The sequence below is a fragment of the Diadema setosum genome, chromosome 5, assembly GCF_964275005.1.
Source record: "Diadema setosum chromosome 5, eeDiaSeto1, whole genome shotgun sequence".
Taxonomy (NCBI): domain Eukaryota; kingdom Metazoa; phylum Echinodermata; class Echinoidea; order Diadematoida; family Diadematidae; genus Diadema; species Diadema setosum.
In genome coordinates, this window is record NC_092689.1 from 10,340,943 (window position 1) to 10,355,492 (window position 14,550).

Sequence of the window (14,550 nt, forward strand, 5' to 3'; positions counted from 1 at the left end):
GATATTAGCCAGTCCACTCGGGTGTAGCAATGTGCCTCAGAGCCACAGGAATTCCATGATGACACAATAGCGATTAGGAGAATTAGGTAATCTCTATTCATTGACAAAGAGTTTCCAAATATCTGTGCAATAATTTCAGAGAGCATTCCAGCGGGCAAGCCAATTGGCGAACAAAGCACAGTAAGGGTTAAAGGTCAGGAGGGCGTGTAAAATCAGGAGATACTGTATATGCCAAATATTTTGTGAGGTTTTAATTTTCACAAATTTTGCGAGTCGGGTGCTATTCGCGAAATTAAATACACGGAAAAATAATGACTCTGATCTGACATGTATACATTCCTCCATTCAGTGCAGTACTCCACGATCGCAAATTTAACCACTCGCGAAATTGTTGGGAAGTCCCAATTCACGAAAAATTTAGACTTGCTAAATATATGGCTTATACAGTAGTTGCAGAGGACAAGACAGTTTGCAGAGGTCAGTAGGAGTTCTAAGGTCATGAGGATGTGCAAAGGTAAGGATTGGCAAAGGTTAGGATTGGCAAATGATCACAAGGTTTTACAAAAGTTAGGAAGGTTTGTAAAGGTCATGTGAGTCAGAATATAAGAGGCTTGCTAAGATTAGGAAGGCTTGCAGAGGTTGAGAGGCTTGCCAGGGTTATAGGGGTTTCTGAGATGTTTAGGAGGCCTTGTGATGATCGTAAAATTTTGTACAAAGGTCGGATGGGCTTGGAAAGATTGGAAAAGTTTGCACTCCTTCCAAATGTTCATCAAAGTTCATTTACAAATAGTACTACGGTAAGAAGGCAGGATGCAGCAAAATTTAAGCTTCAATTACTGACGTGTTAATATCATCATAAATACAAATAAAAGTACATCTTGAACTTCCTTCCGATTTCTTTGCTATGCTGAAAGGCACAAATTTTACCACATGCAAAGGAATTCAGCAAAATGGTACATACATGTAGACGAAAATGGGAATGTAATGTCATTACACATGAATGACTCAAGGCAGTCATTGGAAAGCTACCAGAGTACATTTCTCTTTCTAGCACCTTCTATAATGTCCTGCAATGATCACTTCAACCTTTAAAAAGTGGAAAGATCCTCTTTGCTCCATGACCTATGATGTCAAAGGGTGCCATCTAAATGTCGTGAGAGCATCTTCACTTTCAGGAGCACCCTAGGATCAGAGCTGCTGGCTGATACATCAGACTTGCATCCATCAGTCCACCTCACCGCTCCTGCCTCCTCCCAAAAAGATGACATCGTCTGGTGGGGTAGAGCAAGAAACATGTGACTCATCATTCAATGCTTTTCACAGACTAAGCCCTTAACAGTTGTGCTAGACAAAGATCACAGTACAGTGCACAGGTTAATAAAGTCAGAAAAACATTCCCACTGTGCAAATAAGTTTTCTAGCCATGCTCCATTTGTTATTGATTTAGTACTCTATGCAATCCATGTGATTCATGATTTATTTTTATTCAGAGACCATGCTGCTGGCACTTAAGCTACACAATAATCAAAATACACAGGTCAGTAAAGTCAGAAAAATAAGTGCATAAATGATTTGTCTCACCATGCTTCATTTACCATTGATTGCTCTTTCTAATCCACATGCATTCTATAAGTTTTTGTAGAACTGCTTTGTTCGACCTCAAGAGACAAGATCTCATAAAATAGGTGAATGTTTGGCAATCGTAAAATGAACAAAAAGGAACCCTTTTGGCATTTCTGTTCATCAAATCCAATGAAATTGATTCAGGTCCAAAGGTATCACAGTACCTCGGGAATCAAACTATTTTGGGCAATGTTTATGCATTCATGGAAGAAAACATGCTTAAAGGATGGCATGGTTTTGGCAGAGATGAGGATAGGCTTTTAACTTTTTGCAATGATACCAAGAAACCACTTACAAAATAGTATGGAGCACATCATTCTACGAGGAATTCAAAGTTTATTTGATGAAAAAATGGTTTGGGAATGGCCAAAACATTTAGAAACAAAGCGATTGTAATAAAAGGTGGGTCCCACCTTTTATTAGGATTGCTCTGTTTGGGGAATCTCACCCATTTCAATACCAATTTTCATCAAACAAACATTGCATTCCTCTTGGAATTGCATACTCTTTCACATTTCATAAGAGATTTTTCATTATGTCACCCAAAAATGTTAGAAACCTGAAGTTAGGCCTCAGCCAAAACTATACGATCCCTTTTACATGTATCAGAGGTACAAATCAATAGTGTTTGAAACATTAATTCTAGGAGGGCTAACAGAGTTCTGCAACTTGCCATGGTAGCACTATTTACTCCAAGAATAAAGGGCCAGAGGAAACACTAACTTTTTTTCTGCATCTTCATCACAATCTAAATCTGAATTCATTCACAAAAATAAAGCACAATCCTCCACAAAAATGTGCCAAAATAAAATACAGAATTAAACAAATCAAATTTTTCACTTTGTATACTTGTGCAGAGAGACATAAGTAGAACAAACAGCATCTTCAAAAGCTGTTGCTATGGAGATAGGCAAGGCTACCATGCTGTGAAGTAAAAGTGAAGCAAAGCTGGAATGCGTCAATTTCTGTAGAGAAGTACTTCCACATATGACGAATCAAAAGCACGTTAGTCAGTGCATGATGACACATCAGATGAAATATACACTTGCTATTTCATTTTATTACTTGATTCTACAAAAGGAAGTCAACAATACCATTATTAATGCTTTCTTTATGACATTATTTAAACAAAATTATGGCTTATCAATGGAGGAGCAATAATAAATACTCTTTTTTACAGCCTAGAGTCATCTGTAAAGAATTTTTACAGTATTGACATAAAGCTAGATAACTACATTTTCATTTTTATGAATCATTTTCATCTTTTCATGTTTTCGAGCATAGATGTGCTGTTGTTGGGGGGGGGGGGGTTGTTTTACCTAGCTTTTTTATCAGGCCACTTGGGAACATAACTATTTATAGCACCCTACATACCAGTAGTATCTATCAGCATTATCTTACAGCCTAGATTCATCTGTAAAGAATTTTTACAGCATTGGTATACAGCCAGATAACTACATTTTCTTTTTTATAAATTATTTTCATCTGTTCATGTTATCTAGCATAGATGTGCTGTTGTGGGGGGGGGGGTGGGGGGGTGGGCAGGGACAAGGTTGTATTACCTAGCTTTTCAATCAGGAACATGAATATTTATAGCACCCTACATACCAGTAGTATCCATTATCTGTAACCCACTTCTGGTTAATAACCAGTCATCATGATACCGGTGATCATTTTGTCTTGACACTTGATATTAGTGAGTTGCCAGATCCTAAAATCCTTTCTGAGAGGGCCATTAAAAGTATGTGTGACGGAAATCTACATAATTGTTTACTGTATTATCCTCATAGTTTGTTTTCCCCTTTGCTGTTGTTTCGCTTTTGTTTTCTTTGTTTATTTATTCTTCTGCAAGGTAAAAACAATGCCACCTACCTGCAATAATACTAGTTTGTGTCATCTTCACTCCGTCGGCATTTGTGTACTCGCTGTAGTCAAGTTTTCCCGTCAGATAAATTCTGTCACTGTTGGGAGAACAATACAAGGAAAATCATCATGAATTCATTTTCACAGCCCTTTGCCATATTTCTAGTAAATGGTAGCGCTGAATCCACCTTTACTATCTAACATTCCACCACAAGGGAGAATATTTTATGTTCAGGAAAGGAGCATGTAATAAAATGATGCACATTTGGGTATCTACTGCACATGCATGAGACTCAAAGAGCCTGAATCTGCATACAGTTTTATACATAGCTTCCAGTTTTAACCCACTGAAGACTAGTCACAAGTATACTTGGGCAGGTGTCTATGGGAAATGCAAAATCAGCTCGTCCTTAGTGGGTTAATAGAGTCTGGTGGAGAGGCTTTGCAAATGGCCACCACAGAAAATTCTCTAAAGGTAAGAGATTATTAGGTAGTGGGGTAATGATATGAGGTATGAGTTTTCTTCAATTTGTCTGCCTTCTGTACAAATGAAATTAGTAAGATAGATCGCAACTACTGATCTACACTTTTTAACGAAACATGTTGGAAAAAAAAGGAACCAGCGGGAATCGAACCTGTCAACCAGGCATAGCCTGGTGGTAGTGTGGCTGCCTGGAAAACAATGGATGATCAGGTTCAATTCCCACTGGTTCCTTGTTTTCTGACATGTTTGTTAAAAATGTAGATCAGCAGTTGCAATCTTACAAATTTTATTAGTACAGAAGGCAGAAATTTACAGAAAACTTATACCTCAACTCTCACGGTACTTTGATTAACCACATAGTATACAAGTAAACAGATGATGAAATTTTTGTTTTGGGGAATATTACAAATATTTCATTCTCAGGGTTTGACATGAATTTTTTTCAGGGAGGTCACAAGTCCTCCCACAGCATTTCAAACCCTTCGGACTGATCTATATGTATGACAGATGTCCACTCAAATACCAGTCATCACCCATGTAACATTTACAAGTGGTGATTTACTTTGTCCAACAAACCCACCCCACATTTATATAGCTGTTATATATTCTTTATGTTGATCTATATTTACTCATCCACACTTTGAGATGATGCGGAAATTTAACATTTTATTGCTGAATCAATTATGATTAGAAAGAAAAATGACTTTGTGCACACCATGAAACAAGATCTTTAGTAATACAAAACCAAACAAATAATTACAGCAAATGTTCAAAATGAAGAAAAACAACAACAAACAAACATGAACTTGAATCTTGAGCTAGAAAAGACTTACCCTTTCTTACAGTATGTGTAAACAGCATCAACAAGTCCAGGTCTAAACACACATATCCTATGCCAGCTTGTTTTAGCATAAAAGTCATCTATTTGTGGAAAGAACAAAGAAGACAAAAAATAAATAAATCAAAAAGTATAAAATCATAGAGAATGGCGATCTATTATCAATAATCAAGTATAAATGAAAACACATCTGTAGAAAATGTAGTGAATTTAAAGATATCAGAAAGTGTAAGTGAACTTCAATACTGGGTAAATGTCTGGTGTCTAGTCTGGTGTCCAACAGTCAATCCATGATTACCTCCTTGGGCCACGTAATTATGACATCAATCATTTTGTAACACTCATCACTGACAACAAGTGTACCCTCTCAACTGCACACAAAAGACCTGAACAAAATGTCATTAAAGGGCTGGTATAGTTTTGGTTGAGATGGGGTTTCAGTTATCCAACTTTTCTGTGATATAATATACAAATATGATGTACAGTGTACAATTGGGTCTACACTATATGCATTGAATGCCAGTGGCAATTCATGAAAAACTCATGCCATGAAAAAAGGTCTTCGGCTCAAATTTGTAAATATTTCATACTGCAAATATATCTTGCTTTACAATATTTTTTTGGGAGGCTGCAAGTCGCTCAGTTTCTTCTCAAGACTCATAACCTCCCTAAATAGTATTTCAAACACTTTGAATCAATAAGTCTGTATCCTCCCTCACACATTGAGTCATAATGTTTGACCCTCATTAGAATTACAACTTGTCACGGTACAACATCTATCAGAGCTCTATATCATCATGTTAGCACAATTTCTCACGATTGTAAGACTTCAAGACTTGGTGTCTATCTCACCTCCATGATCGTCCATCTGTTTGCTCTTGATATTCACGCTGGTCGCCATGGAGAACGTTGCCATGGGATGCTCGGCTGATCCTTTCAGTTCGACATCCTGACCTATCCTGCCGAGCAGCGTTACCTGGTTGATACCTGTATGAGGGACAGTGACAGAATGGGTATTCTGGAGTCAAGTTTTTAGGAAAGGAATGGCTGAAATATCCTAGAATAAAAACAACAGAATTTAGAAAAATGGGGGGAGGGGCAACATCTCACCTCTAAAGAGTCCTTATGGTTTATAATAAATGTAATGGCATTGCCCCATCTTATCTCAAAGACTTCATTTTTATCCACTCCTGTAATTCAACCAGATCTCTCCATTCCTCCTTTTCTCTGCAACTACTGTAAAACGAGAAATGTTCGCGTGCATTTTAATTTTGCGAATTTCGCGAGCGCCAAGATTCGCGAAATTAAAATGCACGCGAAATTTCTTATCTACACTATAAGCATTGAACGCTAGAGGCAATTCGCAAAAATTTCTTGCCACGGAAAAGGCCGTTGGCTCCAATTCGCGAAAATTTCGTGCCGCGAATATATCATGTTTTACAGTATCATATGGTCCTAGTACTTGTATGCCATTATACTAATGGAGCCTTAGTGTTCCATTTCTTTGGAAAAAAACAAACCCTTCCCTTTCATATATATTCAAAACACTCAAAGTGTAGACAACTATAACCAATGCTCAAAACCCACTCATTTGATTGATCATATCCCCCCCCCCCAATTCTCCAAACTCATATTACAACATAGTTCATAATATTTTGAGAACGGTTTGATTTTGCTATAACAACACACATTTCCCATGGACACCTGCCCGAGTATACTCAGGACTCATCCTCAACGGGTTAAATCAACTTTTCAGTTTGAAATATTATCATATTTTGTATCTTGATTCAACTCTTCAGTTCTGTATCAGTGTGTGCTTAGAAGTGCCCATATTAAGCCCTATATAAATGGTATTTGTTAATATTGAAACAACTAAAAAATGAAGAAATTATTAAAAACCTGCAAATAGTCAAATTACTTACTACTGCTCTTTACAAACTATCTCTCACCTACAATGCTGTGAAAATAAATTTGCAGTGTGGAAAAAACTGCACTACTAAATAAATAGGGAAGGCATTGTCTAATCCTGGAAATCCCAGTTAACAAAACATCTGATGTTTACCTGCAGCGAAGCATGTAATATAACAACAAAACAAACATGAAACTTCAAACTACAAGGCCTGTCTGCTTTGCAGGAAGTTCAGGATTTCCTCACATGACTTAGTACTTCCCCTTTGGTTGATAACTCTTTAAACAATTGCAAAATCAGCTTGGACATGAATGATATCACACCTACAAGACATTCTTTCATGTATCCTCATAAAGATGCACCACAGGATGTGGATTACCCACCTATGTATGTTTTGTGGTTTTTATCATGTGGTACTTTCTGTTTCTCCTGCCATTTGTGTCTTCCTTTATGTGCATGCATTGGCATGTGAACATCAATAGCCTGCTCATTCCCCACTAAATTTTCAAAGAAAGATACTGATACCAGTATTCCTTTCTTTTCCTCTCAAAACCATCCAGAACAAAAATATCCCTTTTACACAAAAGGTTTCAAATCGCCACAGTTCAAAGAAATTTCATCAAAGATTCGTATCAGTTAAAGTTTCTCCCAATGAAGAACATCAAGGCATGTAGAAGGATCAAGGAAGCTCATAGAATCTGCAATTCTATAATCTTTTTTTCCCTGCAATATCTTTTCCTCCCCACAAAACTGCATTCACTGATTTAAACTTTTAATCAGAGGAACATTATGAATATGATGATCTACTACAGGCTTAATAGCATACCATGTACACGTATTGTTTCCCTCTTCATCTTTGCATTCTACATGTACATGTTAAAAGCAGCTCTTCAAAACATTGTTTTTAAAATAGTGGTTGATTTTGTCATATAATATAATATAATTTGGTTTGTTTTGTTTTTAAGTTCTGACGACAATGGTGCTATTACCATCTCTTTTAGCACATCTACGTACAATGTACTGCCTTTATGTGAAACCTTTTTGACATGTTTTTTGACATGACAATGTTTGAAATTATTTTCTTCTCCTTTCTTTCTGGTTAGTGGATTGTGGTAGTCACCAGTAACCTACATGATGCAGAATAGCAGTAAGAATCATGATTACCAGTGAAAATAATAACAATATGTAATAGCACCAGGACTGCTTCCAGAAAGTACACACCACACTTGGCAAGGCTCCTATGTGTCAGAAGCATGAAATGAAAAGTTGTACAAGAAAGACCTTATTGCACCAGCTAGGCAACAGTACACAGTCCTAGGACCAGGACCCCACAATCAATACCCCCCCCCCCCACACACACACACACACAAGCACACACAAATTTTGAGCCCCATCCACCCACGCACAGCAATCAGTATAGGGTATTAGAAGTCGCAATGCCCTTGGACCCTGGACTACAAACCACAAAAGTCAACCGGATTGTTTGTTTGTTTGGTTTTTTTTTCAAAAGAACTGAAAATAACATTTTTGGTCATCGAAGCTGATTTGAGGGATTTGCGTGTTCTCCTCCACTTCCATTGTCCTCCTATGAGAGCCTAGTAACATGAAAGTCTGAATGTAACTGCCACAGAAATGTTCAAGAACAGTCAGCAAAGTTCTGATACACCAACACAATTCTGAATGAACTGCTATAGCCCAGTCTCAAATTAATCTGATAATCTGTTGATAACAGCTGCAGCTGTGAATTTCTAATCCCCTTTCTGCTCCACACCGTGACAGGTGACTTGGCACATGTACATACACCATTACCTTGACAGGAAATTTACTGTACATCTGAATATATAGGGGGCTCCATTCTAATAATAAAGAGATATGAGCAGGACACATCAGTGAAGTTTGAGGAAAACTGAACAATCTCTCCAGAAGTTATGAATTATCACAGTTTTTATTTTAACTTTTTGCAAAATAATTAACAACCACTTATGAAATATTGAAGAGCATACAATTCTATAAAAGGTATTCAGAGTTTATTTGATGGAAATTGGTTTTGAAATGGCTGAGATGTCAAAATCAAAGTACATGTAAAACAAAATGGTCTTATCTCAGCCATTTTAAAATCAATCTTAACCAAATAAACTCTGAAATCCTCTTAGAATAATATACTCTTTCATATTTCATAAGATGTTTTTCATTCTCTCACATACAAAACAGTAGGAAACCTGAAGCTCCATTTCAACCAAAACTATACTATACTATCCCTTTAAATCCATGTGCTGCCATTGCTGGATAAGTAGGTATCAACAATTTTGCTAGATCACAGTAGGGGAATGATGCAAAGGAAATAATAACAAGATTTCAACACATTCCCCTTATTAATTGATAATGTAAAAACATTTGACTTATTTCTTTTAGAATGGCAGGAGGGAATGATACTCCCCCTAATGAATTATGTTAGTATCAAGTCCAAGGAATGTGTCCTTTTCATAAAAATCAACTTTGGTGGTATTTCCTTTATATTTTCTTTGTGCATTTACTGAATTTACATACATTATTGTGTTGAATTCCCCTTCAAGCCACTGAAGACGGGCTGATTTTGCTACAACACGCATTTCCCATAGACACTTGCCCCGAGTATACTCGGGACTCATCTTCAATGGGTTGTCAGCCATTCTCAAAAGTAATATATGGTACCGTAGTTCCACATTTGTGTTCCATCATTCTTTTGTGGGCTAGGAACATTCAATTTAGATGAAATTATACACATTATTTTGATGCTGAAAATCCCCTCTTATGTCTAACTCTTTCTGTGGGCCAACAAATCAAATGTGTACAAATTTCACACACAAACCTAATGGGCAGGTGAAATAATGTGGCATGCTGGGGGCTAAAAGATAAAGGTAGTTTCTTACTTCTCTCTGCTTTCTGCTGGATAGCTCTGAGCTGACATAATCTCACTGCCCTGCAGGATAACTGCAAATTAAACATGAGGACAGGATAATTATGTTTGAATTTAAGAAAATGACGAATAAATGTTAAGAAATGGCCACAGCTACTTACTGAGTAATTTATGGAATTCATCGAAGAACACTGAGAGCAATATATATAGGGAGCGTCCTTCATATGATTTTGTGATAAAATTTAATCGATTCAGGGGAAAATAATTGCTTAATCAAGGAGACACAGTGCAATTATGACATCTTTGTAACAGTTTTTTTTTTCTACAATTTACAGGATCCAATTAAATGTCATATTTTACTAGATACAAAATTATAAATCAGTCAAAGTCTATATTACCCTGATTTCCATGTTTAATTCAAATGCAATGTAAGTACTGGTTTGGTGAGAAAAAGATTCCTACATGCTGGTATTGACTATACAGACTATACAAACAGCAAACTTATTAATACACTAGTTCATAACATACATTTATTTATACACATTATACATCAAAGCTACTGATGAGAAGTGTAAAGCATAATATGAAAACTTGCCTGAAAAAGTTGAGATCTAAACATGTTTGCTAGATGAAGCAGCTTGCCTGCCAATGTCTCTCCAAGTAAATTGCTGTGTAAGACAATCATGAAAAAACATAGGTAGTCATTGCATACTGCTACATCATTACATATATTGCAAAGAACAATACTGGAATTTGTAAAACAATAGCACAAGTCTGCACATGTAGATAAATTTGTGATAGAGAACAAGAAAGAGTATCATCCCCTATCGAGAGAAAAGTGAGAAATTTCCCAGCTTGGAGATGTTAGAAAATGTATTCAAGGCAACATTTTTGTGAGCTGTTAATTTCACAAATATTTGTTGACTCACAGGACATATGTATGATGGAAAAAAATAGAAAATAATTACTCACTCTCCAACACTGCACTGTCCTACACAATGCAACATTTGCTTTGTTGTGAATATCATTACTTTGAAATACAAACTGTAAACAAGGATATTATGCATTTGTTTTACAGACACTACCCATTTTGACAACCCACTGTGACACTGCTGCAAAACTGCTAACAATGAATTGAAAACCCTCTTTGGTGGCATTGTAAGAGATACTTGGCTTGAATGGACAACTGTAAAAAATGTAGCCACACAGAACATTGTTTTGCCTACATTTGTAATCATGTACTGTAACATCATTATAGGAGCACAATAATTCACAGTACCCGTACCTGTATTGGTAGAAGTCACTTAAAGTCATGGTCACCATCTCTTTCGCCAATATTCTACAATGAAGTGATCAGCTAGTGACATTAATGCCCTGTCACGCATTGTGAACAACTCTGTATTGTAAAGTTTGCTTAATTAACAGATTTTGTTTCATTAAAGAAAAAAATAACATGCTACATGTCATTGCTGTTTTTGAAGGCGTTGAAGAAAAGTAGCAGTTTAATAAATATCTGAAATATGCAAAGCAATGCTAATATCCATGAGCCATCTTATCCTGAAGGGAATGTATTTATTTTGGTCAACTAATGACAATATTACTTCTATCTCCTTTAAGTTTTGCATGCAAAATGTCACTACATACAATGTACATGACATCTTAACATTTACACTGTACATTCCCTCCCTAACAGAAACATATACAGTAAATACATACACACAGACTTCGATTTAAAACAAAGAAACAAAATCAATTTTGTGTTGGCCATTGGATGCAAATGAGCACTTTGGAAGGAACACCACTATCCTCCTGGGCTTTGATGAGGTAAGAGGAGTATTCATGATCATACAGGTGCAAGTAGGATGCTCTATTTGATGATCCGATAACACAGAGAAGAGATGATCAACAGCATTAAAAATACCATTATTTAACCAGCATTATTTCATCAAATTGTTACTAATTCAATAATCTACAGATTACAGTCCAATCTCAGCTATCCCGTAACATCTGGGGGGCATTTCATGAAGCATTTTGTCCGACAACTTGTCAGACAAATTTGCTCTCAGCCAATCAGATGCAAGGATTTCAGTAGCTTTTAACATTTTGTCAGACAAAATGCTTCATGAAATGCCCCCCAGGTCCAGCAAGTAGTCCGAGTGATACCAGATAGTGAAATGGTCAGACAGAGTCTTAAAGGACAAGTTTACCTTCGTAGACATGTGGGTTGAGTGAAACTCAGCAATATCAGTAAAACACATCAATGAGAGTTTGAAGAAAATCGGACAATCCATTATTCAAAAGTTATGAATTTTTGAAGTTTCTGCCTTGTCAAGGCTGGATGAGAAGACTACTATAACTTGCGATGTCACATGTGTACAACGATATAAAGAAAGAAAATTCAACTATTTTCACTTTTCTCGCATAACAAAAGAACACTCGACTTCTCTCTTTCAGAATTCAAGGGGAATTATTACGTCAGTACCAAGTCCAAGGAATGTGCACTTTATTCAAAAAGTAAAGTTTTGTGAAATTCTCTTTTTATTTTCCTTATATCGATCTACGCATGTGACATCATACTGTGAAACAAGGAAAGTTCGCGTGCATTTTAATTTCGTAAATTTCGCAAGCGCCAAGCTTTGTGAAATTTAAACACACGCGAAAGTTCTTGTCTACACTACATGCATTGAATGCCAGTGGCAATTCACGAAAATTTCATGCCATGAAAAAGGCTGTCGGCTCCAATTCGTGAAAATTTCATGCCGTGAGTATATCATGTTTTACAGTACACTGTAGTAGTCTTCTCATCTAGCAGTGATTGCACAAACTTTTGAAGGAATTGTCGGATTTCCCTCAAACCTTCACTGATGTGTTCTACTAATATTGTTGCATTCACTCAATCCGTATGTATATGAAGGTGGACTTGCCCTTTAAGAGAGATACGCATGCTCAAATATGACACTTTCTAGCACCTTCTGCTGGGAATTATGATAAATTTAGCAACATAAATAGACAAGGTCCTATGATTATTTGCACGGTATTGTCATGTTTCAAAATTCAGGTGACATAAAAATAACATTTCAAATTTCTGTTTATACTCCTTCTCATCGACAGGTGTGTTTGTTTGAAGGATATTGAGATTTGATTTAGACTCAAACACTAGCCACTGTCTGGTAACAAAAGCGGTACATGGTACCATCACAGTACAGTGCACACTGCCAGTTGACAAGTTTAATACGACATCGAATGCCACCATCCAATCTCTCGTTGTTTGTAAATATAACTGAGCTTTGAATTTTGTGTACAAATATTGCAGATTTTTGAAAGATTCAGCAACTTCACAGAAATCATGATTTTTTTTTAATATGAAGTAGGGCTGCGTGCGCATGCTAGCTGGTCCTGCAAGTTTAAAGGACAAGTTCACCTTCATTAACATAAGGATTGAGAGAATGCAGCAATATTAGTAGAACACATCAGTGAAAGTTTGAGGAAAATTGGACAATCGATGCAAAAGTTATGAATTTTTAAAATTTTTGTGTTGGAACCGCTGGATGAGGAGACTACTTAGGCTCGTGATGTCATACGAGTACAACAGTATAAAGAAAATATAAAGAAAATTCAACATATTTTCAATTTTTTCGCATTATAAAAGAGCACTTGACTTGCCTCTTTCTAAAGGCAATGGGAATAATATTACCCATAACATATGTCAGTAACGAGTCAAGAGAATGAGTACTTTTTTCAAAAGGTGAAATTTTGTGAAATTAATTTCCTTATATTGTTGTATGCATGTGACATCATACAGTATACACTGCAGTAGTCTTCTCATCCAGCGGTGACTGCACAAAAAACTTCAAACATTCATAACTTTTGAACGGATTGTCCGATTTTCCTCAAACTTTCAATGATGTGTTCTTCTATTGCTACATTCTCTCAATCCTTATGTTAATGAAGGTGAACTTGTCCTTTAATATCAAGCAAAAAAGTCGAAGAGGTTTAGAATCTATTCCATCTCAGCAAAGTTGACATTACGATTAGTACACATTTCATACTGAACTCAATATGTAATTTTACGATTTACAGAATAAAAAACAACCCATAAACGAAATTTGACACACACTCATTCCAGGGTCAGATTCTTTTAGACTTGAGTTGGACGTAAAACTAATTAATAAATTACTTGTTTGTCTATAGCACATGCATATCAGTCCCACACAGAAATTATGATGTGGGACTATTGTCTAAACAAATTACTACAACTTTGACAAGGAAACATTGCTTGCACAGATTTAACGTTGCGTGACAAACTTCCCACAGGTGACAAGCACAGCATACAGTAGATTCAGTCTTTTTGGAAATGGTAGATCAAACTTTACCTAAATCTCGACAGATTCACTTGGCAAATATTGGATTCTTCCAGGCAGCAGCAGAACGCGCGACACGAAATGGACGGACTCCTAATAACGTTACACGCACGCCGCGTGATCGCTAGCTAGCTGCACGTGTGCAACCAAAGAGGTTCTATATGTACAGTATATAGAACCTTGTGTGCAATAAATCACTGAAAGCCTCACTCCACAGAGCTGTATTTACATAATGCATCACTCTTGCAAAAAGCTTACCATAGACATTAAAAAAAAATGTACGGAAAGCAAAAGGGTATTATGCGTATCTCTGCTCTGTGAAACAAATTATTTTGTAGGCCTATATTCATATAATATTTTCATATGTTAATCATAAATATGATTATGTCACTGCCGAATACAGTACACTGCTACTGTACACGTTGTTAATTACACCGCATTTTATTATTATTATTATTATTATTATTATTATTATTATTATTATTATTATTATTATTATTATTATTATTATTATTGTTATTATTATCATTATTAATATTATTATCATTTATTCGGCAATTCAATATACAATACAAG

The 14,550-nt window shown here is 36.2% G+C and overlaps 1 protein-coding gene across 1 annotated transcript; it reads right to left on the reverse strand.

Annotated features, from left to right (window-relative positions):
* Positions 1-436: 436 nt before the first annotated feature.
* On the reverse strand, positions 437-14,036 carry LOC140229074 (single-stranded DNA-binding protein, mitochondrial-like). Its single transcript, XM_072309333.1, has 7 exons — positions 13,987-14,036; positions 10,209-10,281; positions 9,627-9,687; positions 5,661-5,795; positions 4,804-4,891; positions 3,496-3,584; positions 437-1,271 (listed from the first exon to the last, which is right to left on the reverse strand). Exons 2-7 carry the CDS (start codon positions 10,230-10,232, stop codon positions 1,225-1,227), a joined length of 444 nt encoding a protein of 147 aa, XP_072165434.1. The 5' UTR covers positions 10,233-10,281; positions 13,987-14,036; the 3' UTR covers positions 437-1,224.
* Between the last annotated feature and the right edge of the window lie 514 nt (positions 14,037-14,550).

What these genes read in the sequence shown, in the direction of transcription:
- LOC140229074 (XM_072309333.1), bottom strand. Translation starts at nt 10,232, where the DNA reads ATGTTTAGATCTCAACTTTTTCAG. An exon ending in TACACATACTGTAAGAAAGG is followed by an intron (nt 3,585 to 4,803) that starts GTAAGTCTTTTC and finishes TTCTCCCAACAG; the next exon opens with TGACAGAATTTATCTGACGG. An exon ending in ACAAACTAGTATTATTGCAG is followed by an intron (nt 1,272 to 3,495) that starts GTAGGTGGCATT and finishes CTACCCCACCAG; the next exon opens with ACGATGTCATCTTTTTGGGA.